This window comes from Neopelma chrysocephalum, unplaced genomic scaffold (assembly GCF_003984885.1).
Source record: "Neopelma chrysocephalum unplaced genomic scaffold, ASM398488v2 Primary Assembly neopelma1_22b, whole genome shotgun sequence".
Classification (NCBI taxonomy): Eukaryota; Metazoa; Chordata; class Aves; order Passeriformes; family Pipridae; genus Neopelma; species Neopelma chrysocephalum.
The window spans coordinates 18332374-18358794 of record NW_020897690.1 but is presented as its reverse complement, the minus strand read 5'-3'; the positions used below and the strand labels follow the sequence as shown (position 1 = coordinate 18358794).

Genomic DNA, 26421 nt, shown 5'->3' with positions numbered 1-26421 from the left:
CCAGGTTTAAGGACTCTTTGTAAACTAAAAATCTCTAAGCAAAATATACTTTAAATCATAATTTTCCACTGCAGTAAAGTACCAACATGACCCTTTTAACCAAAGGTTGAAAATCAATATACACACAAAACACAGTAGCAACAATACCCACACGTGACAGATTTAACTGTTCAACATGCAAGCCTCTAAATATGCTACATATCAATCTTGTTCTTACAGACTTACCTCTCTCAGTAAAAGAATGAAGGATGCAAAATAGAAGACATAAACCATTCCAACTAACCAGTGCAGAAACATTGTGGTACCTGGAGCAGACTGAAAGCTCAATTCTCTGTCTTTCAGAGTGGCATCAAACATCTCCTAGAAGGTAAGTAGTAAACAAATATGAATGAAGTTTGGCAAACATCCAGAATTACTCATTTTGTTTACCCTAGTTCCTATATAGTACCAAACAAATTTAAATGTCTGCCTGGTGTTAACAAATAACTAACTATAGCATTTAATTAGAGAAAAAAAAGGAAATTTACAATAAGAACAGTAAAAAAAGATCAATTTCTGATCAATTTATTTCTTCTGACAGAAAGAAGAAAGAAGTCAACTCTAACAGACCCTACATAAGTTATAAATCAGTTCAAACAAAGTGGTAGTGTCATGGAAGCAAATACTTACTCCCTTAAGTAAAATTCTACTTCTATTAAGGCTGCAAGAAATTATTTTTCTCCATTTGAAATTAAGCACTCATTTTTTTTTCAGGACAGAAAAACTGACTGTCCTTCTCAATTCCAAGCAAACACACCATGTATCTTGTTCAAAACAAAAAGGGACTGGATAACCTAAAATATGAAATCATTACCATTTCACACAAGGTGGCTACATAAAGGTATTTATTCATTGCACAAGTTTGCCTGCAAGTAAGCTAATTACCACAGTGGTCTTGTAACTGCAGTAAAAAGGATTATATTCTTATTATTTTAGTAACAGCATGTTAATTTGTATTTAGGAACATAAAGAAAAACAAAATTAACATTAGGCAGTACCTAAAAATCCCTTTCCCTGTGGAAATGATGTTTATAAAAACAGAAGAGTGTTGTCAAACTCATATTTAACAACTCTCTTCTCATCAGAACGTTTTTTTTTTTGCTTCAAATATAAACAGTGTTATAAAAACGGTATTATCCCATTTACTTCTGTTCTTACCAAGGAACATATATCCAGCCACCAGCCACAGATGAGAGGAAACACACCAATTTCAACCACCACTAACAAGGAAACCTTTAGGAAAATAGAGAAAAGAACATCTCACTAGTTTAGCAAAAGTTGCTAAGAAAATGATAATGTAAGCTCAAATTGAGAGGTTTTTTTCCCCACAGAAAATAAATTAGGATTACCTTGACAACAATATAGCAAACTCCTAATAAACGACGTGATCGCTGGAACTTAACAAGTGCTGCCAAGCCCTGAATACTTTTGTCAAGAAAATAATACTGAAAAATATTTTATAACAGCCTAATTAATATGAAACACTGTATCACGTGGCTTTTAGCAACAGGAAATTTTATAAAAGACAAAAGTGAAATAGGAAGTATATAATTTATCAGAGTTGTATTTTCAAAATTGGCTGTGACGCCGGAAGTCACGATCTGGTGTGCTAGGTAACACCCCCAAACATGTACCTAACATAAATAAATAAATAATAATAACACCACACTTCTTAAATTAAGCATCCAAAAGTTTTCTCAAGAAATAAACTGTTTCCTTTGAAAACATCTGCCATGAATAAGCAAGTTTCAAAACTGAAGACCTACTTTAAATAGTAACTTTCTTTTCCATGCAGTCTGAAACAAATTCTCATCTTTTCTAAGAAAAGCTGGATGTGTATTACACTTTTTTCTTCTAATTTCACCAAAAGAGCAGAGCAAAATGTTAAATTAATTGCACCTGCATCATGTCTGTGCCTCCTCAAAACACAGCCAGAAAAATCATTTACATGTAAATCTGAACCAGGTAACTACTGACAAAAGGATACATGACAAACAATTAGAGTCACTGCTAGCAGAACATATCCGACTATAGTTGTAATCAGGCCTTCGAAGTGAGATGCTTGAACCTGGAGGGAAGAGGGAAAAAGGGGAAAGTTTACCAGTCTCTTAAAAGATTACATCTCTCTTTTATGTAATCAAGATAAATTTCACTTTTAAAATATTCATTAAGAATGACAAGTTTCTCTAGTTTTTACATATTTGTTTCATAAACATATGAAACAAGAAGTGTCACCTTACACTACCTCACTCTACCCCCTCGCTTTCCCTACCTATTATCATCCACTATGAAAATTACTCAGTACACAAATTAAAAATGTACACAAGGAAGAAGAGGCTGTTAAAAACCCCCAATACCTATGCATTTTTTGTAAAGTAGGAAACCTCACTTTAAACGTAAATAATGGAAGAAGTGGGAAAGAATGAGTAACATTTTTAATCATAGATTCAAAAAGGACTGATAATTTAAGGACTGAAAATGAGACATAGTCCAAGTTACTTTTGCAAATAACAGTTGAAAAATGCTACAAGAATATTGTGATTAAATAAACAGTGGCAGGTTTTTTTCATTTTGAAAATTAAGGACAGTACTCACATATTCCTCAAAGCCCAGGCCAACAATGGAGAAGTGACCAATATGGTATGGACAAAATGCTGTATAATGTAAGCAGAAAGAAGAAAAAAAGGCCATGAAAACTGCTAAATGGAGCCTTATTTGCAGGATGTGTATTGTAACATGGTAATAATTCTACTTCTCATCTAGCTTTATGAAAACACCTAAAAAAAATTACTTTCTGTGCAAATATTTGCAAGTGTTAGGTTTTTATAATTTTACAAACACTGAAAATCATATCAGAATTCACATGGAAAGACTAAAAACAATATAAAACTACACAGAATTAGAGGACAGTCTTTTCCTTCTTCCTCTTGCAGTGCATAAATTAATTCAATTTCTCTGTCTCATGCACTAGGTTGGTATCTGTCTCAGACTGCTGTAGGAACCTGTTCTGCATATTCATTCTATCCCACGCACTAAAAGACTTAAGCAGCCATTTTACATCTCCATGGTCAGATGGGACTTGCTTTAGCAAGGCTTCAGTTCCAATGCTTTAGTTCTTAAGAATACTGTGAAAAATGCAAGCCCTACAAAGGGAAGAGGAAACAGAGAAAGATGACACTCCAGTGAAGGGATGAGGAGCAACTTTTACTTTGAATTAATGTACTGAGAACTGTCATAATTCCTGAGAACTCTCTTGACAATTCTGAGGTTTCCGGGGGAATGCGTTAAAAACCAGAACACTTTCCCCATTTTTAGACACTTGTGTATTTGAAACAAAATCAAGTTGTTGTTTTAGCTCACTTTGTAGTCTTCTAACCAAGCTATGAATGACTACAGAATTCAACGCCTATTTTTTTTTCAGGAGTAGAGGGAAACAACATAAAGGAAAGGGGCTGCAGTGATGGTAATCTTGTACTTTCACCTTTTATCTTCACTCTGAGAACTACTGTAGACTAAATGTTCCCTTAAATGAAAAGTCTGATGATTTTCTCTCTCATCCTCATTTCCATACAACAAATATGTAAAAAAAAAAACAAAAAAAAAGCAAACAAGAACAACAACAAAAATCTACCAGGAGAAGATTTAGTAGGACATGTATTACCCTAATCAATGATCAGAACATTTTTGAGAAATAAGCAGTTACTGGGAAGAGTAACATAATAAGTTAAGATAAAAAAGATAAATAAGGTAAAAAGATAAAGGGAAGAGTTGAGCTCTCCCCAGTCAGTAAGAACAAGTGAAAGAAAACTGAGATGAAAAAGATCACACTCACAACTCCTATATCAGACTAATGACTTAAAAGTTGCATTTTTGACAGTGTTTTAAGAGAATACAGTGCACAGCTTGTTTTTTAAATAACTTGATTTAAAAGTGAATTTCTCATAGATCCCTTTACAGCAAAAAGCATAAAGCAGTACAAACTCCTCTGTGAGTACTAACATGAGCTACAGAAAATATTAATTAAGTTGAAATGAATTAATTTGTCCAAGGAGAATTTCTGGACCAGTAATTAAGGTTCCAAATGCTTTCTTCTATCTTCTAGAAAGTACCCCCTGTGACATTTGAACTCACCAGTACTGTAATTACAAATAACCAGAGATTTGGCAGTTGTAAATCAAGCAGTATTACTTAATGGGAAAGATACTAAAAATAGGCTTGAGAGGCACATATTAAATTCCCAGACCTGCAGCTTGCTTGGGAAAGTCATTCCCTTCTCTATTTGTTAGCTTCCCACTTGGCAAAGCACACTTAGAGCTACTGAAAACACATCTATATGACAACCCCATTAGTTATTACACACTTATTATTGCATCTTAATCTGTGATTTAGAAGTTTCATGGTTATTATCTACTTACTAAAAAAGCCTACATTTTATAGCAGCTAAAAAACCTCAATTAACTTCTGATAACTACAGATCAAAATAGAATAATTCTCAGAAAGAAATAACTCAAGTATTTTCCAACTCTTATTAGAACAGTTATAGTTTCTTGTGAATTAAACATACAAGACACTCATTTTTCTTTTCTTTTGATCTGGTGATTCGTTTCAGTATCTAGATGCTCAAATCACTGGTTCAGTGTGGTGAGCTTTACTTTGCCAGCAAAAATTTCTTATCTACAGTATGACTTCAGTTCTTCAACCTCAAACCCTTCTGCCAAGAAAGACTACTGAAAATACCCAAAGAAACATAAATTCCTTTCTAAACTGATCATTCAGAGCAAGTAAAATTTTGTGGCATTTTTATCTGGTATCTCTTCAAGTGTATAAAATGCCCCATCTTGTCACTAAAATGATGCTGCTTCTACACACAGTTGTGTCAAATTAACAACACTAATGAGTTTGAGTACCATAATCCAAAAGCAGAGAAATTTCAGAAATTCTCAAGAGGAGCTTACATCAATAAGGCAGGTATTTTACCCTTTTAGGGTTCAAATGACTGAGAAGTATATACCTACAGTTTGGGCACTTTTAACTTTTTTTTAAACCTGCGAGAAGTTTATGTCTAAGAAATTTTCCTAGCACTAACTATACATGGAATCAGAACACAAAAATATTCCTATCTTGTACTAGAAATAGAAAGAGTCTTGCAAAGATTTAAAGTTACAGTTCAGCTTCAGCATCTACAGGAAGGAGCAAGGAAAATGGAGTAAAATGTACCACTGATTAGAATTTATTATTTTCTAAAACGTAAGTCAGTCTAAGTTGTATGAACTAAGGAAAGTTGTCCTGTAGCAATTTCGGACACAAAATGGAAGCGTATTTGACAACTCTACAGTCAGCTACATTCTTGTGCACCTCCCTCCCTCGCAATACTGAGCACCAAAAATGGATTCTTGATGTAACTATATCTAGTGAAAACTATAAGGAGAAGAATATATCCTAGCCATTTCTCAAAGTATTGCATTTGCTCATAAATTAAATTCCATGAGATTTCTCCTTTAATTTAACAGTATTACAAACAAATATTATTTTCTGTGCTTTGGTTGACATAGTTAATTTTTTAGTACATTTCCTATTTTAAACCTATTCACTTAAAGAAATTTAAAATTAAAAAGCTAGAAAACAATAAATATTTATTATTCATATTCCCAGTTCCATTTTTAGACGTCACATCTTCATTTATTCTGAGAGAACAGCCTTAAAATTAACCTGCATTACATTTCACAAAGGATCTTTTTAAAACCTAAGAGCAAATGATACTTACCAAACACGAGTATGAACAATGTATTTAGAGACACCACCCAAAAGACATGTTCCTGCAAGGAGTATTGGAGAAAGAAGAAGGAAGATGACAAGGAAACAGTACATAAGTATCAGGCACTTAAATAAGTGACTTGACTTTTATATCTAAACTTATTTCAACTGCCTATTATTATCAGAACTTACATATCTCCTGTTAGAGCCAAGAAATTTGCTCTAATAGAAAGACTAAAACATGCAGGACAGACTATGAAAGCACTTGTTTACATTCATGGACATTTGCCTAGATATGCACACTTACATTTGCTTCAAAACTCTTACTTTGTAAAAATAAGCTTTTATTTTAAAATCAATACAGTTCCACCTTTAAAAAGAATTACATGAAATGTGTGTAGATATTTGTTTCATACATGTCTTTATCACAACAAATGCATTGACAAAACTGGCAGCTCTGACTCTAGAAATGACAGCATGTCTCTATTTCTTTAATATTACTTTTAGCTAAGATGTGACCTAACCCATAAGCACACTGGAGTTTTACTTCTTTTGATATTAATTTTATGGTCAATCACTGATAACATAATTGTAAACCTAAGCCATTAAAGTTATGAGACTTTGATGAAAAAACAAAGTCAAGAAACATAACTGAAGATCTTATATTTTAAAATTTAGTCTACACTATAAATTCACTCGTGGTAATCTGGTGGTACTAGGGCAAATAAAAGACATCTAAATGAGAACACTATTTTAACTGTAACATAAAGAGCAAAACGTAAGGTTAGAACAGGTAAGTATTTTCAAAGTATGCTTTAAAAGGGTCTAGCTTTTATTTACAGTGGAGTATGTGATCCAAAGTTATCTATGTCTTTTAAAAATTACACTCGCAACTCTACTCTGTGAAACTCCTAAAAACCCCGTTTGCTCGATCATGACACCATATGAAACCCTCTTTAAAGAAATATATGATATGAAAATAGGGACCTCAAATACAATGATGTACTTTAAAAAAATAAAAAGATACTATAAAAGCCTTCTATAGAAATTCTTGAAATGCAGGATTGCACTTACTAAAAAAACCAGAGATCCATCAAGTCCAAGCATCTGTGAAGATAAGAAAGTTTATTTTACTCACTCATTAGAAACATTAAGCAACCCGCATCTAAAACAAGCCTCTTTCATATCAACCTTTAATGTCCAATACAGTAAAAAGCTTTTTTTATTGCTCAACCAACAGAACCAGGACACAAATTCTTAAAGACAGAAACTAAGTTCTCATTCAACACAGCAAACTCAGTTGATCAAAGGCAGTGATATACATGTGGAACATCTTAACACACATGTATTTAAATACTTCAAAGCAAATACAGAATCAAATAATTTATAGGCTACTTCTCTCCAAGACTTTGAAAACTCTGACAAAGGTTTTGTATTTACAAAATATTTTAGTGATTGAACTGCTATTTAAATACATGTTTAATCAACTCAGTATTAAAACACAAAAGTAAATTTTTTGTTGCTTCCTTGTTGCAAAGTGTCAGTTTATGTTGCACTGAGAAAAGTAAGTTAATATTTTACTTTTTATGTATAAAAGCAACTAGTAATGGGAACATTTGCTACACTATATTTTTTTAAGTTTAGAACAGAGTTGTTCTACGGCTTGGGAAAACAGGAAACAAATCCTTCATCACTCTGCACAGCTGCTTTGGGAAGCATCCACAGAATAGCCAAAACCAAAGCATCTATTAAAAAAAAAAGAAATCTCCTTTCCCCCCCACTTCAAGGGTATCTTACTATTTCAATCCAGACACTCCTACTCCACAATTACTGCTGTCAAGTTCCAGGTTCAAGGCCCTTTTTTTGTATGAGGATTTTGCACTAAGTTCCAAGATATGAGCGCTGCACATATTTTACAAGTAAACCAAGATGCAAATATTTTTGAAAATTCAGACAACCTGCATGCTGTTTTCACAAGATGAAATAAGAGAAAAAAGCCTACCCCAATTTTGATACTAAATGCCAAACACACATCTATTGCCTATGTCAGCACATAATACTGGAAATGGTTATGAGAATATGTGGAAACTGATTTCTATATTCCTGGAGAGGCAACAGAATATTTTCAATTAGGAGTACATCAACACTTCCCAGCGCATAAATTGGGATCAGAAATGTAACACTTTCATCTTGAAATAAACCATAGAATGATTCAGGTACCTGAATTTACGTAAGTCCTTTATCATGAAATATTTCTTAAAACACATTAAGAAGCTTTCAGTAGATACAAAACAAAGATCAAGACCTGTCACTTGTGATGAAAACTGTATTTATCCTACTCTGCAGTTGAGGCAACAACTATACCACAGCCTAGGAATACAGTGAGTAGTTTTATGTCTTCTGCCTCAGGTGACACTAGTGGTGACACTAGTAAGTATCATGAAGCTGCTGTATCTACCTTCAAGCAGATTTTGCTGCATGTGGTGAGCTTTGAACTCAGATGTTGGCTACTTCTAAACCAGTCACACAAACCTAGTTCTTGAGTCTACTCTATGACTACAGTGCACATGCATCTCATGCTTTAATTACGGAATTTGTGACCCATAAACAAAACAGAAGCCATGTTACATTAAAATGCTTCATCATTTTTAAAGAAACATATTTGTTTTTTGCAAATTAACCAAAATTTCCATTTCACTCCTTTAGTCTATCGTTTCCACAAATACAAAAATGAAGTATTAAACAATACATAATACAACACCTGTGCATTCCTAATCTGGCCCAGCATCTTCAAAACAAGCTGCAGTTAATTTCTAAACCTGGCCAAGTTGAAGGCTTCAGAAAAGTCTGTGCTAAAACATGTTTTAAGCTGCTGCTACATTTGAAATCAAAGAAATGCCTTTTTTGATAGTTAACAAGTAACATAATAACATTTTGTTTATAGTATAATAACTTTTCTAGGTAACTAAGGGCTCTTACTGAGGGAATGATATCCAAATGCATTTTAACACAGCATTACAAATAATTTCAAGTATGAGTCTGAATTATTAAATTCAAGAAAATTATTCTTACTCACTCGCTCCCAAGTAAGCTCTTCTGCTGCTCGATCCCATTCCAAAGCATTCCAGTTCATGTCATCTGAGGAGACAATGGCCATTTTTACAGCTGTTAGACTCACTCAAAATAACATGTAACCACTCCATGATATGTTTTAAATGAACAAAAAGACTTGAGTGCATAATATTCATCTTATAACTGCTCCTAGCTTTTCAGCAAGAAAATGCTTTAGCACTTGAAATTTGCAAGAGTGGGAATTTACACAGCTTCCTTATGATAGTTCTATATTCAAGGGTCTAATTATATTTAATAAGAACTAGAACATTACTGTTTTGAGTCACCTGTTACCTTGTGCTCCATTGTTTGCATCTGCTGCATCTTCTACTACAGCATCTTCTTCATCTTCATTATCCTCCTCCTCTTCATCTACTTGTTCTTCTTGAATTTCAGGGTTCTCTCCTACAACTACATTCTCAGCAGCTGGGTTAGCAGGTTGGTCAAGCACAGCATTTTCAACACCTCCATTTACAACAGCCTGAGCCTGCAGAAACAGGATTTAGTATTCCGTTAAACTCATCATCCTCTCTCCATACTTTTATCCTGTATGTATATGAAACCGAATAGTATTAATAAACATCAATAATATAGGTCTTAGACAAGCATTACATTTGGGACCACTAAACCTTTAAAAACAGGAAAAGAAACATTCACATTTCTTCACAGAGTAGCTGAGGTAGGAAAGGACCTCTACAGATCATGTAGTCAACACACTGAAAGCAGGGTCAGCTACAGCAGGCTGAGCAGTGCTGTTTCTTCTTGGCTTTTGAGTAACTTCAGGGTGGAAACTTAACAACCTCTTTGACTAACTTTTTCCTGCAGTTGATCACAGTTAAAAACCTACTTTTTTTTTTTGTCTGAATGGAATTTCCTGTATTTGAATTTGAGCCTACTGCCTAATGTCCTGTCACTCAATACTACCAAAACAACTCTGTCCTCTTTACACCCTCCCATCAGGCATTTATACTGATAGACTAGTAAGGTCCCTGAGCCTTCTCATCTCCAGGCTGAACAATTCCAACTCTCTCAGCCCCTCATCATATGTCAGATGCTGCAGTCCTTTCACAATTTTTGTTGGGTCTTCACTGCACTCACTCCAGTATGTCCATGGCTCTCTTGTATCAGGGGAGCCTGGAATTGGATACAGCACTTCAGATATGGTCTCATCAGTGCTCAATAGAGGGGAACTCTCTTCATCTTATGAAAACTATCATTATATTTGGAAGGTGATAATTTGAGGCCAAGCGAGCCACTCACCAAAATGAGAATTTCTGCCTCTGTCTTTAAAAAACCTGACATTTATTAAAAGAAAACAAAATTTAGAATTACTTCCTTCCTATGCACGTATTGCTTATATCATCTCTTCTCCCATCAAGAGGTTCCTGTAAGAACTAAAGAGGTGCATGTGTGTGTTGGGGCTGAGGGGAGAGCAGAGAATCTCCAACTTCAGCGGTTTCAACAAAACTTCCAAATGGTTTGAGAAGAGTGAGTTGTTAACTCACAAACTACTGAAATACTTAAGAAAAAGACAAAATAAAAGCAAGCTGATTCTTCATTGACTATGCCTGAGAATTCAGTCTTATATGTACAAAATTATCCTAAAAAAAGGGTGAAGATAGAGACATAAGACCATAAACAATGTTATACAAAACAAACAACTTCAAAAACATAACAGTCGTGTCACTATGTTTATACAGAAACACATGTTCAACTTCTGCTAACAAACAAATAAAGATACCATCCAGTAAAACAACATCACTGGGTTCTGGTAATTTATTAAATCACAAAATCACATTTTCTAAATTTATCATGAACTACTGAGCAGTTAAGTTTTACCTCATTTTGTTGACCAACACCATTGAGTGGCTGTTGTTGATTTTGTTCCAACCACTGTGGTGCTCCTCCATGGACGATCTGTTCACGTAACCAAACAAGGCTGATAAATGCACATAGAGTGCATGTTACCACAAAACAGCCCTGCAAACAGTCAGCCAGTAAGTTCTCCCTGTTAAAGAAAAGAAAAAAGCATTAATGACAAAAATATTTTGCTAGTAAAACTAAACTCAGTCATTGTTTACCATCACAAACAGATCCTACTAGTCCAAATTAACAAATAAACTGGCATTTGTGCAAAAACCTGAATTTATTTATGTGTCTAGGTGAAGAAAGTATCTAGACATAATTTTAATTTAATTTTAAAAAATCTGTTCAAAGAAGGCTTATTTTAGGAAGGCTGTATGTACCTGTGTACAAATGGTTTAAAGTGCCAGGATACACACTAATTTGGAAAAGGTTTTATTTCCCTCTGGTTTGGTTTGTGAAATTAATACTGTAGTAAATATTCTTGCAAAACAGGATCTGACCAAATATGAAGAAAATTTTAAAGAGTAGCTCAGGAAAACCAATCTTTAAGAATAGCAAAGGTACTAAATAGTGAGAATAGTCGCTAGGTAAATGGTTTGATACAGTAAAAGGATTTTTTAAATAGCTAGGTGCATTATATCCAGTCCACTGAAGCGTTTTATCTGCTGAGCTACCCTAACCAGAAAAATGGAACTGCAGGGTTTCCCTTCAACTTTTCTACATTTCAGGTAGTATTTTACCCCACATATCATCTTTATACTTTAAAAACCCTAATCTATCAGGTCATAACTGTAAAGCAGCAGCAAAACAAAGTTCAGCCAGCCAACTGAAACTAGGGTTTCATGCAATGAGAAGTACTTAAACTATCTTAAGCAATCCTCATCCCTAATTTCAGGTACCTCCTCCCACTTATTTCCACCCTTGAACTACTTGACTACAGAGAATTTGCTCAGAAAACTACAGTATACTCTTTAACAATAAGTAAGAAACATGCCACACTAGTGCTCCGCCATGCCCAAAGAAGCATCAGTCTGGTTCTCCTTGCAGCCACACATTTGTGCCTGCACAGCACAGTGAATACTATGGGGACGTGAAATTCACAATGAAAAGAGGCTACTGTAATTGCCTCTGTCAAAGAAATAAATGTCAAAGCACAATTTCACAGGCCATTAAAATCTGACAAATACTTGAGGCCTTTATTTTTTTCTCTAGCCTGTAACAGACAAAAGAAGAGGTGCTCAAGTTCATTTGTTTCAGATTCTTCTCAGAAAAATAAAAACAGAATCTACACCACAGACATAACAGGAAAAATACTCTTATTAGACCAAAGCACGCATGTCTTTCTCCACTAGTAAAAATTAAATGTAACATGACCTGAGATCTCAAATCAAATAGCTCAACTGAGATGACTTAGCTGAACCGCATAGAACACTCAATCAAAATTTGCTTGATGTGCAACTAACTCTACTTGAACTGAGTTTCAGTTCTTCATGTTTAAGATAACGAAAAAATAAGAACCGGCCTGAAATTCTATTGTTTGGTGTTTACTGATTATTTAAGTAAAATTGATTTTAAAAGGACAAAGACAATATGTAACAGCAGATGGTCACTGAAGCACTAAAAATCCAAGTATCAGCTAGAAGAAAAACCGATAAAAAAATAATCCCTATCGTGTAAGAGACTTAGAATGGATAAAATTAAATTCAAAGTATAAAAATGCAATAAAGAAAACAGAATGTGACACTATTAGCAACACACTTATTACTATTCTACTACGTGGCATCTGATTGAAACTGTAGAACATAAATGTTTTTAATTATGCGTAATTTTGCAGCATAAGTTTTCTTTACATCAAATACAAATCTCCATTACCCAGGGCCCACTTTGTAAAGTGAGCTTTCAAGCTCCAAAAATCCTGAATAAGGGAACTTCAAAGTGAAATGATTTCTACTGTAATGCTGTTGGCCATACACTTCATTATGCAAAGGGTAACTAACAGGCAGTTGCTCAGGTAAGATGGCAGAAGGTAACAAGCATAACTGGAAGAAAGGGACACCAAGTTCCAAAGCAACCATTTTCAGGGCAATCTGACAAAAACAGTTCTTTGCATCAAACTGTTTAGGTACTTACGTTGACAGAATATCTAATGGCAGTGTCAGTAGTGAGCTCACAGAGCCAGTAAACAAGCACTTGTAGATACGACCTGCATGAATAAACAGAAGCTTGGTATAAATTTGATTTTGGTTATAGCCTCATTTGGATCACAGGTACCCTTGTTTCACCTCATGTCCAACTAAATTTATGGCAAAGCAGAAAATGTCAACTTTCAGAGAATGAACAGAACCCAAGACCAGATACAAGCAGTGGAACAAAGCTGTATTTATTTTAGCTGCATATTCTTGAAAAGTGTGTATTCAAAGTGTAAGAATTGCTATACTAGGTTAGACCCAAGATTCATCTAGACCTGTCTCCAGTATGGTCACACTAAGGGAAGTCTAAGGAAGAATATGGAAACAGGTTAAAGATACTTGCAGCGATACTTCCTCAGTACATTCTCATATGATTCATGCAAAGCAGCTCAGTTCCTGTGCCATAATATCTCATTGCTAATTAACCCATGGTGGACTTTTTTCCCCCCCTTAATTTGTTCAATCATATTTTGAACCTGTATAACCCTCTGGTATTACATCATACAGCAAGAATCATCACCATTTCATTATCTGTTCTAAATAACTGTTTTATGGATTAATACTTGATGCTAGTTAATGTCAGCTTTTTATCATGATTCTTTGGTCACATAAAATTAAGAAGTAGGCTATCAGGCTATATAGTCTGCTTCAGAAAATTAGGTGATGCCAGTATTGTGCTGTTCTCAAACTAAGCCTGTGCCAGCTACAAATAAAAGCATAGAAAATACTGAGAAGCTGTCTGGGGAGATGCATCTACTCCCTGCTCTTTTGTTCAATGGGTATATTATGGTTTGTAAAGATGCACTTTCAACCATTTCCTTTACTGGACACTATATCCCTTTTACCTTTCTCCATCTTCTCTATATTTTTAGCTTGTTGAAACATCAATAGTTCTCCTTCCATCCATATTTGGAAAGTGAATTTCAAAATGGATACTACAGTAATTTAAATGTGCACTCTCCTTTCTGTTAAATTCCTTTACTACTTAATGACTTTGTTTATATTTTTTAAGAGTTTTATTAAGTAATTGGGCTAAGAAATTTTACTTTTCATAGAAAAAGATAAATACTGCACTTTCATTTATAGATGGTTAGAAAGAACAGGACAATTCTTCTATCCTATTATTAATAATTGGCATCAAATAAAAACTTCCATGTAGATTTTAAAGATACTTGAAAAGAGGCATTTTATTGGAATAAGACATTTAATAGCCCTTTCATGCATTTTTTCCTGTGCCTTAACACCTTCCTGCATTGCATTACTGGCTTAAGAGTCAAATAGGTAGAACTGAGTGAAAATAAGTGAAATAATGTCTTCGATTTTTTTTTTTTTATATACCAATAATGGTCTCACAAAACTTTGTTGCAGAAAGTGGTCTATTTCCCTGTATACAAGAGTATTATGTACAAAAAATTAATACTTACATGCAGTAAGAGGTACTACTCCCAACCATGCAAAGGCCACAAGTGTATAATGAAACCAGTATCGTATTGCTGTGCCAATACTTGTAACCAGTCCAGCAAAGATGTCTTGGATTGGAAGCCGTGAAGGCATATCTGGGGAATAAACTGTGTAGAAAAGGCACTTATGAAACCATTTGTCCTTTAAGGAAGCATTTATGTAAAAGTGCTGCCAACTACAAAGTATTTGTATCTGACAAAAGCTTACCAGAGGAATAAGCATATTTTACAGATTCTCAAGAGATTACTCCATATGAAAAACAAAATAATTTCATATTTGTTACAGTTTACTGGAATGGGAAAATTAATAAACTCCATGCTAGTTTTTGACTTAAGAAAAGTTTTCTTAATAGCTCCATTTATCAGCTGTAAACTCCGACTACCTCAAAATAAGCTTATGAAAAAGCAGATTCTAAATGCAGTAGCCCTCCCACCCAACACTACTTCAAAGATACCTCTGTCTATTATTTATAAACTTAGTTCATGGAAAGAGCACAAGGAACAAGAGCAATTTGCAATTTTGCAAGCTGTCCATTTGTTTGTGCTAGATAATTTAGATTCCATTTGCTATCCAACAGCACACACACAAAAAAACCCCTGCAAAATAAAAGCAGAACACAGAGAGGAAAACTGAAGGGAGCTGATTAAGTATCTACATAGATTGAAATTTACACATAATGACTTTTACTTTCAACAGGTATCTATTTCATACCATGCAAGATTTCTTCTAAGAACATTCCTATTACAGAGCAAAATGCAAATCTCTCATGCTGTATAGATATTTTAATAATAGTAAATTGTCTTGACTTTTTAAATTCAACACTTATATATTGCATAAGCCCATCCCTACTTGAAAGCCAAGAAAAACAGTGATGAGGTTTCTTCTTTTGCAAACAATTAGAAAACACCTAACAATTTAATTACATTTTCTTAGTTTCTACACACATATGTATACCAAGAATTGGTAATGCACACTATCAGTAACAGATCTGAATAAAAAAAAGATAAACTACAGTTGGGAGTTGCACAGACATTGCTGCCTGGATGTCTGTTATGTTGGAAACACCTGTGCTTGAAGACTTTAACATAATGGACTATTTTTTAAAACCTCATAAACTTCTAACTACATATGGAAACTCGATTTTTATAAGAACAAATAGAAAAAAAGTTTTCCTTCCCTCTCATGGGCAATCCTTTAAGAGTCTAAGAAATACTGCTTTCTGCTATCTACCTGCATCCTCTTTTCCTACATTCCTAATCATCCTTTTACTAGTCTCAGTGAAGAAGCCTCTACAGGAGAAAGAAATTCTTCTTTTCTCTCCAGGGCTACCCCTAAGTTTCTGTATTGTAAAGAGAACTCAAGAACAGAGAAAAGCAGTATCAACTGGTAGAAGTACTCAAAGAACGGGGAGAGTGGTGCATTTCAACAAGATGTGGATTGTATTTGACACAAAGTAACAATAAAAGAGTAACCCTTAGACAAATAATAACTGGTTTTAAATTTCAAAGCTCCTTATTCACCAGGTAGCTGGCAAGGAACTGGGATTCATGAAAGAAAGGACTAAAAATATAACACTAGGGAAGTGTACCTGTGACAACTTAGCAGGAAATAGAAAGCAGGACACAAACATATTTTGACACTGTCTACCAATTTACAATTTTCTTGTTACTGAAACAGATTTAGTGCACAATTTGGTACCATAGAAAATGCCAACTGAACTCTTACTAATGATCTTTCAGTTCACACTGAACAAACATTCTGGAAAATATCTGTCAGAGGAGACAAGAAACCTTTGTTAAGGGTGGAAAAGAATATTTACTTACAGTGTATCTGTTACATATTTATGGTACCAATCAAGACAACTAACCAGATACTTTGAAATCTTTTTGATTTTCAAAAAATGTATTTTGATCAACCCTTTGGAACTGCAACAAGGACTACATGGAAAACATTAACTTGGGCTTGAAATTTAAAAAAAAAAAGCCTCTTTCAGGAATTACTGATCACTCACACTTGTAAAAAAGGATGGTCATCCTAACTCAGTAAAGTTAAAGTGGCTATAAATGTTAGCAGTTCTACATACTCACTTTTCTAATGGCTCTAGGATTACAATTGAGCATTCAAATAAAAGCACCATGTAGCTACTACTCAGAAAACAAGCTATATCACCCACATTTTAACAATTTGATGGGGAAGAATGTTTTTCCTGTGCATCACACCTCAAAATATATAAAGCTTCTACCACTAGAAGCTTTAGACTATGATGATAAGATAAAGCCCTTCTACGTCCTACAACATTCTGGTGGGTGAAACGCAAGAATTCCTAGCATGACAGGAACTCTGGTGTGCAAGCACACTGCAGCACTGAAGCCTGCTGTCAGTGATTTTCATAGCTAATCCCCCCACTTGTATCTGTCATCTACTGCCATTTTCTCTCCACATTCCTTTTATCCACTCCACACTACTACTTTGAGGCCTGAGACTTTGACCCACAGCATACATCCTCTTCACTCCCTTTCAACTTGTCCTCCTCACCCTTCCTCCATCCCTTAATTCCTATCCCACTAATCTTTCCTAACTCAGTTTGGGAAACCAATTTCCTGCATTATTTACCAGAGTTTCTCCAAATAAAAATCTTTCTACTAGAGACCAATTAAAACAATAGAGGTTTTTTTATTACAGCACGAAATTCAAACAGACTTTGGCTGAGTTTTTCATAGGTCTAGTTCAACTTCTTTGAACTGTACAGACCACAGAAAAACTACTAGAAAGCTTTTTGGATACTCAGGTAGCACCTATGCAGCTGTTATTGAAGTTGTGAATACTAAATTTGGGTATCTGCCTACTTTCAGTAGGTGGGGTTTTGTTCCACCCTTCCTTCCCCTCCTGTAAGCCTAACTTTTCCAGGAATACAAATATTGATTTTATTTCTCCAAAGCAGATAGCATCACAAAAATCTGCTATTGCACTGACACAAATGAGGTAGAAAAAACACATGGTTACCTTTAGAAACTGCCATTTAGCCTGCTTCACAGAATCTCCACACTTGCAGTTCTCTTACCCATAGATTTTCTATTTCCTATTACACTTGCAAGCAATTTATATGCCACCACAGTCATTCTTGAGCACTGACCATGAAAAAACACCATATAACTCATAAGTAAGAATCATTTATTTAATAGCTCATGGGTTAAAGCACGGGTTTGGTAAAACAGGGCTTGTGAGTTATTCTTTAAGGTGGACTAGATAATCTTCAAGAGACCCTTCCAACCCAAACTATTCTGTTTGTGTGTTTTACACCCTTCAGACACATGCAGACTTTGCTCTGGATTGCTAAGGTAAAAGGAGAAAAACTCCACCCCTTCTCATGCAAGCCACAGGTCTAACAAACACACAAATTGATTCATATAAATTTCCACTGTGCATATATTCTGCACTCTGGAACTGGCAGAAGACACACTGAATTCTGTGCCGGAATGAAGTACTTTGTTTCAGAAGTTTGTTTTTCCAAATTAGACTTTCCAGAAAAGCTGAAGCTATGGACTACTGTGTTAAAGTTTGCCAAAATGAACAGGTAAAAAAATCTGCCCATTATATCCTTCAATAAAATCCTAATTACATGATAATGGATAAACCCAACAAAATGGGTCACTCAGCATAATTACAAAGCTTCTTAAGGATTAAGAAAAAAATTGAAGATCAAAAAGTTTCGAAGTGTTCCTACGAAAACATGCAATTACTAAGTGATGTTTTTTGCACAAGTTGCTTACAAATACGAATATATAATTGAATATTGAATTATGTCGCAGTGATACTCCTTTTTCTTTACCTTAAAATTTACGAACCATGAAGTCTTTCCCATTAAGATAGCTATGCTAGTCTCATCTGGAAGGTTTTAAGATGATCAGAAAATATCAAGGCTTGGATTAATTGAAAATTAATGAGTTAATTGAAAAAACCCCAACCCTAAGAAGAATGTGGAGAATCTGAATGTGCTATAGGCTAGCTTAGGAGCTCAATCAATCCAAATGATTCACAGGAACCATGAATCATTTGTGTTCCTGATCCAACAAATTTTCATATTAACAGCTACAGGTGAACAAAGGCAGCAAACAACAAGAAAGGAAGAACAGTAACAAACCAGGACTGGAACAATAAAAATAGTGAGGTCCTAGTGCATTCAAGCCTTCAATTAGTAACTTTGCATGCACAAATCAAAAGCTTATGTCAGAGTATAACAATTCATAAATGAAAGAACACCCTGCCCATAGGACTTACTTCATTTTTACAATCTTTGTATTAACTAAGCTTGTGACATTGTATCAATCACTTACCAGCAATGAAGCTGCACAGGAAGCAGAGAAATGAACCCATCCCAATCTCCAGCCAAAGATCAGGTTAGTCTGCTTCCATATTTGTGTTTTTGACAATATTTATGCTAAGGTTACCTTCTACAGAAAGGAGAAGTTTTGAAAAGTGTATTTTCTTGGGAAATACAGCTGCACCTTCTTTCATGGGTCAGTGCTTATGAATGCTTAGTGTGACATCAATAAAAGTGCATCCTTGCACATGACAACGGACAGCACATGCAGGGAGGGAAAGAATACACAGCAGTTGCCCTTTAAAAACTCAGAAAGAAAACTTAAGATTTAAAAATGAACAAGCACCTTGACATAATTAAAAAATGTCCAAAGCTTTTTTTTATTTTTAATAGTTGTATTAATTCATAAGTTGAAGAACTGCAGAAAAGGAATTAAATTTAAAACATAAAAAACTTTGCGTTAAAACATTCATTTGAAAATCAAGTCATTTGCCTACATGACTAAACACATTTCGAGAATGATGCTATTATTCAAAAGAAAAATCCATTCCTTTGTAGTCCTGCCAAGATGCAAGTTGAACCTTCTCCTCTTTCCTTCCTTCCAAACAGTAACTAAACTAGCAGTTCAGGTACTAAAGAAATCACAAGATGTTACACAACTTAAAGAATAAATGCACTAGAAATAGCTTATGAATACTTCATACACTAAAAGTTACACTTAGCAAGGGATCATTTTTGACAGAATGACAACAACAGCCTTAACAAGCAAACCAAGCTCAATAAGAGAGGAGTTGCTGCTATTCCTGCACTATTATTCTCAACTTAGTGCCTGTCTGTTGAAGCACAGATATTAACTACATACATGCATTTGTTTGACCACATCCCATGGTGAATTAACTTATCTGAAAGTGTATTACACCTGGCATGGTTATAGGCCAGATCCAACTCTGCTTGCTCTGACTGGCATATACATCAATCCCCTTTCTGCCTTATCAATCTCTCCAGCACCTGTGACTCTTTCCCAGCTCCCACAGGCAGATCCAGCTTCCAGACTGGAAAGCCGTATTAAGTTTCAAAGAAAGGGGTAAGACAAACTAAGGAAACTGTAACTGCACAAGCCTTAGGTGCAAGGAAACAATGAAACAAGACACCCTGGGTGGAGAGGGCAGGAGGAATCTGTGCAGAGGACCTGACATATTGCTACCACTGTGTGCAGCCTGGTATGAAAAAAAGCACACTGCAACATGGAAAGCCAAGAAGAACACATTATCAGCTCAGGCTGCTCAGTCAGGGCAGTGGCAAGTGTGTGACAGGAGGATAAGGAGACCTTTCCTAGAGGCTGAATGTGGAGGAAGTACTCTATCGCATGAGGAAGAAAGAGGTTCACTTACTACCAACGTCAAAGCTCCTATGACAAATGGTAACTTGTTAAGCCACAGTAACTCAACTATGTTTTCTCATGTCTGTAACCTACAATTACATTACAGGCTGTGCTGCTAACAGTTGTGTCAGTCAAGGATTAGCTTCTGCAGGAACACCTCCGTTGATAAGGGCAGTGACTAAGCTTCCTCTTATCAATAGCAACACGCGTATAAAGTGTATTTCATTAGAATGTCTCTTCTGCTTTTTTCCTATATCCCAAGGAAAACACTATACACCTTTGTGGTTTGTTTTGGTTTTTCTATACAAAACTAGAAAGTCTTCTTTCTTCTTAACAACTAATAAATCACCGAAATGCCATTTTCTGGTCTTGCACACTAAATTCTGTAGAGAACCTGGTAGCAGAATGCAATTTTGAAAATGGCTAATAACTGGGGATCACTCTTAATTTGCAAAGCTTCCAGAAAGAACCAATGTAATACCTTTATAAAAATGTTTAACAAATAAAACCTTCAACCAGATGATCTCTGTCTTACATTCCTTATACAGGTCTCTGTAGTATTTAAAAATAATAACCTGAAGCATTTCAACATAAAATATGCTATTATCCTCATAAGACAGACTTAACATTGTACATTTCACTGCTGGTCTAATGTGTTTAATTAATTGTTGGCAGAAATGCAAAATATTGAGTTTCGACATATAGAAGGATGGTAGACCATGGGATTTTTGGAAAAGAAGATACATGAACCAAACCACCCTAGCCTCAGTTTTCTCTACCAAAGTACAAAACTAGTAGGGAAAAAACCAAAAAACAAAAACCACAAAACCATAAAAAAAGATGAGAGAGAAGCAGGAGATGGGATGAGTGACCAGCTACCCTGAAAAGGAGCTTTGATTTTTATTGTAGTACACACTTGAAACAGTCAAACCATCATCCTTCCCAACTCGAGACAGCTTCTACAGTGAGGATACTCATCAGTTTAAAAAAAAAATAAATTACTTATCTTCAACATGAAGAACTGAGTTCAGCAGTTGTAAGGAATAAATCAGCACAAGTAAAGAGAAAAATGTAGCATAAAACCCACTACCTGCTCAACAGGCAGTAAGTTGGCAATACTAAATAACAAGCCTAGCCTGCCACCAAGCCAAAGGACCTCACCTATTTCTACTACAATCAGTTAAAATGTAATTAAGAAGCCTCTGGGAACTATGTAAAGATACAGTAATTGTCTATCATAAGTTGCCTAACCTATTTAGTTGTATCTAACATAAAAGGCAATGTAATACTGGGTAGTTACCGTATCTTGACTGAAAGGTAAGAGGAATAATCATACTTTGCATTATCTGTCAACGTCATTTGACCTGAAACTGACAGAAGTCAAGTGGTAGTGCTGCAGGTAGATCATTCAAAGGTAGCTGAAAACTGGTGTTCAAAAGCAAATTTTGCTGTGGTTTCACTTTACCATTCAGGCTTGCAAACACTCAAATTTATCAATGAAGCTGAAAACATGCCATACTCTGTAATGCTGGCAACAAAAGAATGGGACTGAGGCTGTCAGAAAAGGTACAGAATAATACTTCTTTTATGTCTCACACAAGATTATGAAAGAACCAAATTATCCATTATTTAAACATTTCACACAGTCTGCAATAATATGCATAAGAACTGCAATTCAAACAAGAATATAGAAGTTAAAACACAAGTTTGGATCTATCATGCTGAATGAAAAAGTAATCACTTCATACATACTAAAAGAAAAAGAAATTCTGAAAAAATAGGAGCAGTAAAACATACTTACTTGGTGTGAAAGCAAATCTGTGCTTACATAATTCACAGTATTCTTTTCTGCTGTGTTTAAGCCACTGAACTAAGCTGCAATAAAAAGTGATCATATTAACACGTTATATATCTTTCTGCCCTATCCCTTCACTAAGGAAAACACCAATTCTGTTTTCAAACATAAGTCAGGATATTGGTACTGTCAAGCAGGACTTAAATTAGCATGTTCATTAAATCCATTTAGGCCATCAAGCAAGTTTTAAAAAGTAAAAAAAGGTAAGCTGACATACATCATTTACATAATTGATAAAGTAAATTCTTTAAGTACATTATTGATCAAAGCAGGTATCCTGGCATGGACACCCACCCAACATACTAATTTTTCTGCTCAGTTTTCATAAAGTTGACATATGATCAGAACTGTAGTCCCAAACACAATGATTATCACTAGTTTCTTTCCATATATAATTAATAATTTTTTGTGAATTGTAATGAATCATTATGTAAAAAACATCAAAAGCCCTAACACATTTCCATTGAAAATTGGATTTTTCTTACTAGTTAACCTAAAGACTCTGCAGGTAGTGTTTTTAGAAACATGTTATTGTATTTTAATTGGAAAAAAAAAAAAGTTAAGAAAGCTACAGGCACAGAACTCACCATTCCTGATGAATAAATTTAATACTGCCAGTACACACACATGGATGATAGAGGGGTTTCTCAGGTGTTCCTTCAGACCGACAGACTCTGCATATATCTGCTGACAAGGACAAAAAGCTTATTACACTACTGCTTAAAGAACTCAAATGTACAAGACAAATTATACAATTACATTCTAGAAATTTTGCCATGTAGCAAAATGAAGCCAGAATAAACTGAAAGAGGATGAAAGACAGATTTCATCGGATGCAAGACAAAGATCAAGAGATGAACAGAAAAAGCAACAAGAATGTTACCTGCTTGATCACGTTATAAAAACTCAAGACACGTCTTACAATATTTTCAAGATTTCTAGAGAATAGACACAGTTAAACTACAGGTGTTTTTTGCCTAAAAAGTTACTGCTAAAACAACATACAAACTGTTAAGGATAATCTTCCTGAAAGTGGAGACTTGGAAATGGAAAAGTTCAATCTGAATTTTGAACAAGTTAAACATAGGCTTAGCAGAAGAGATTTAATAATGTCCAACAATGACTTATACAAGTCATTTGCTACTACTGAACCTAACATGGATGTTTCTTTGGTGCTCTTGATTAAAAGGAAAAAAACCCATCATAATGACATAGGTATTTTGTGAGTTTGCTACCCAAGTTGAATAAAGCCAACCATTTAGCAGTCTACTGTCTAGTCATGAGAGAAAAGACATTTTCTATTTCATAATTACTGTAACATTTCAATAGGTCCTGCACTTCTTTATTCCCTATTTTTGATGGGTTTTTTTTACAACTAAAGGTTGCAAGATGTTTTGTGGACAAAGAAGTGAGCATAAATCCCTCCCTCTAAAGAACAGATGTCTATTTTAATACCATTCAGTCAGCCACATGATTAAATAGAAATAAAAATCAAGTATTTCATCTGCTTATTGATAGATTCATGGTATCTTCCCTTTACTCCTCCTTTTATTTCTATTCAGGAAATGAACATAAAATGCCCATTTTTATAGAATATGTGAGCTTAGGATTTTCTCTTTTGTTAATTATTTCTGTATCAACCATCATCCCGCAAACCTGCAAGAGTATAACACATACATACCAGAGATCATAGTCAGAAAAATACCAACTGAAAGTACTCATGTAGGAATATTGCAAATATGCAATTTCAAGTCTAAGTCACCTATCTTTGTTCTTGGTCGAAATCTTCAAAAGTTTATGCTTTTCTACATAAAGTTCCAAAAGATACAAAAATTAAATTATTTTTTCTAATAAAGAGGTCACAATATGACCATCAACATAGTTTACACAGTATTAGAACAGTTTCTACACATAAAGCATAAGAATTCAAGTGATTCAAAAGGAAAAATCCCCAAACAATTACCTATCTATAAAAGTGATATTTGATTTAATTCATTCATGCAGCACAAAAACCTACAACTAACAGAAAGGTATTCAATATCACATCAGTGATGCCACAAAGAGACAGAAAGAGCACTTCTGTCACAGCCTTACTGAGCAACGACTTATCACTGCAAACATCAAGAGTCCCTGGTTTCTCTGCTGATAAGAACGACCAGAACTACTACTTCACCTAACAAATGATTCTTTTACCACAGAGAGCAATTCCAGATGGCTGCACAGGACAGGTCTCTTCAGCTGACAGGCAGGCTCTACCCACTCGCTGTGGCATGCCCACCTCCTCCAGCATTCTTTCCAACAGAGCTGTTCCATTACAGCAAGTTGACAACTTTGTACACTAGATTGGCCTTACAAAGGGGTCAGACGAGCAGCGCTACGACCATCACAGGAGACAGAACGTGAAACCAATGCTTTAAGGATACTCTCTGGTATGAAAGCAAGTTAAAAGCACACTGTTCCCTGAAAGATGCCCATTGCTCTCTGAATCTGCTCATTAATGGCCTGTTGACTCTCACAGCCAACTGTTCACTTATTCTGAAAACTGTTGGGGAAAAAAACATAATTTGCATTACTGAAAGCAAACGAATTCTGTATTTGAGAAAGGATTGCCTTTGTCAGTTAAACCTAAATTTTATTTTTTCAAAGGCTATGAGAATTTCTAGATATTTCTACTTGTTTTATAAATCCAAATTAAAATATGATGAATGTATTGGTCTGGGCTGTTAAGCAGCTGATAGCTTCAAATCAGTAAACCCCACTGAGGGTCAACATGTAAAGCTATGCACCTTATGACCTCTGCTGTGTTCAGAGGGAATTCCACCGTGCAATAGTCACTATTTTTCTATGTGTACACACACTTTGCATCCTGTTCTTCATGCACGTGTCTTGGAAAAAATGACCTTGAATAATACAGTTCCTTCCTGTTCCCCCTGAGAATGAGTCTGTGCCTATCACCTCTCTGAATTTCAACACTGCAATACCGAAAAGTGAAAATTATTTTATATAGCAACAAATTGATTTAATTAGAAAGAATCAGAATTACCTCTCATCAGCAAAACACGGTATCTGGTGCTTTCGAGCGCTACAGAGAAGCAACTCTTAGATTCATCCTGAGGTGAAGTAGCTCCCAGTTAGGTCTGATCATTATGACCCTAAACTGCCTCTCTTATCTGAGCTCTCACCATCCAGATCAGTTTGCTAACTTCACAAGACAATTCAGTCAAACATGAAACCCATCAGTACCACAATGACCATAACACTGTTATCAGACTATCAATAGCTAGGTAAGTCCATTTGACACCGTGCAGCAGAAGCTCAGGTACACAATATTGGAGCATGGATTTTCTCTTCCGTAAGGCACTAACACAGTGTTTGCTGCTGCTGGTGGTGTTTAAAGCTTTCTAACCTTGGGAAGCCTCTTTGGTGTTCTGGCAAGCGTCATGAAGGTCTAATAGCGGGAACTGAGGTTTGAAACTGTAGAAGAAGTTGTAACATTCTAGTGGTATTTATGGAAAGTGAGTATATAGACGAGTTACTTTCACACTACTACACAGAGCTTTTGAAGGTAACATTGGTAAGACCACAATATAATATCTAAGCCTGCATATATATGTGTGTTTATACATAAAAAAACCTCAGAAAAACCCAAATTCTAACTGTAGAGTTTAACACAAAGGTTTAGTTAAAGAAGACAATGCCTTAAGATGTAACTAACAACCCCCTTTTCTTTCTCTTCCTGGTCTTGCTGTTCACCTACTTAAGTCAGGTATGATCAAAGTCTACCACTGGTAACAGCCTCCAACAAATTATCAACTATGCTGTTTGAATTAAGTCCACCGAGACAGATTTACCAACTGCTGGAGTGGTGGAAAATCGGCTGGTTGTTTCTCAGTATCCACTTCCCAGATTGAAGAAATCCAAGTTTTCTGGCCAAGGGATCAGTTTCACTTTGTTAATTACATCAGTGTGACTATTGCCCTACAGAGTTCCAGCAAGCAGTTTTAAATATTAGATTTTAAAGCCACTAATATTTTGATAAACCATCAGTGTTCATGAGTATTAAAGATGTCTACAGCACATTCCAAGGGACATTACTACAAAGGTGCTGTCTTATTCCATCCAGCGTTTCATGTTTTTCTACCTTTTTTTTTTTCTTTTTAATCCTCTCAAGCTGGAAAATCAAGTGACACCAGACAAAAAGCTACATTCAAAATGATGCCAAAGCAACAAAAGCCAAGACACAAAACGCTTTCCTTGGAACTGCCTTGCTACTGCAATATGTGTTTGTCCCTATTGCTTAAGATGACAAACAAAGCTCTAATACTGCAATAAACACAGCACAACACACATCCTTTATTTATTTTGGTTTGTGCTACAATATGAGGTCCTGCTTTATGGAAGTTCTCCAGTATCATCCTGAACTAAGTAGTCCCTCATTGTACTC

At 35.2% G+C, this 26421-nt stretch overlaps 1 protein-coding gene across 2 annotated transcripts in view; it reads right to left on the bottom strand.

Annotated features, from left to right (window-relative positions):
* Positions 1–26421, bottom strand: part of MARCH6 (membrane associated ring-CH-type finger 6) — a 47294-nt gene that overhangs the window by 19791 nt on the left and 1082 nt on the right. Inside the window, exons 2-15 of one of the 2 annotated variants that reach the window (XM_027681269.1) lie at positions 22565–22661; positions 21924–21997; positions 14384–14527; positions 12901–12973; positions 10744–10912; positions 9199–9391; positions 8870–8931; positions 6868–6900; positions 5804–5855; positions 2635–2693; positions 2027–2107; positions 1389–1457; positions 1198–1272; positions 226–360 (exon numbers count right to left, since the gene is read on the bottom strand). In XM_027681269.1, coding sequence (XP_027537070.1) covers positions 226–360; positions 1198–1272; positions 1389–1457; positions 2027–2107; positions 2635–2693; positions 5804–5855; positions 6868–6900; positions 8870–8931; positions 9199–9391; positions 10744–10912; positions 12901–12973; positions 14384–14527; positions 21924–21997; positions 22565–22661 — 1316 coding nt within the window. Of the gene's footprint in view, positions 1–225; positions 361–1197; positions 1273–1388; positions 1458–2026; positions 2108–2634; positions 2694–5803; positions 5856–6867; positions 6901–8869; positions 8932–9198; positions 9392–10743; positions 10913–12900; positions 12974–14383; positions 14528–21923; positions 21998–22564; positions 22665–26421 lie in introns of both variants that reach the window. The other variant, XM_027681259.1, reaches the window with a different exon arrangement.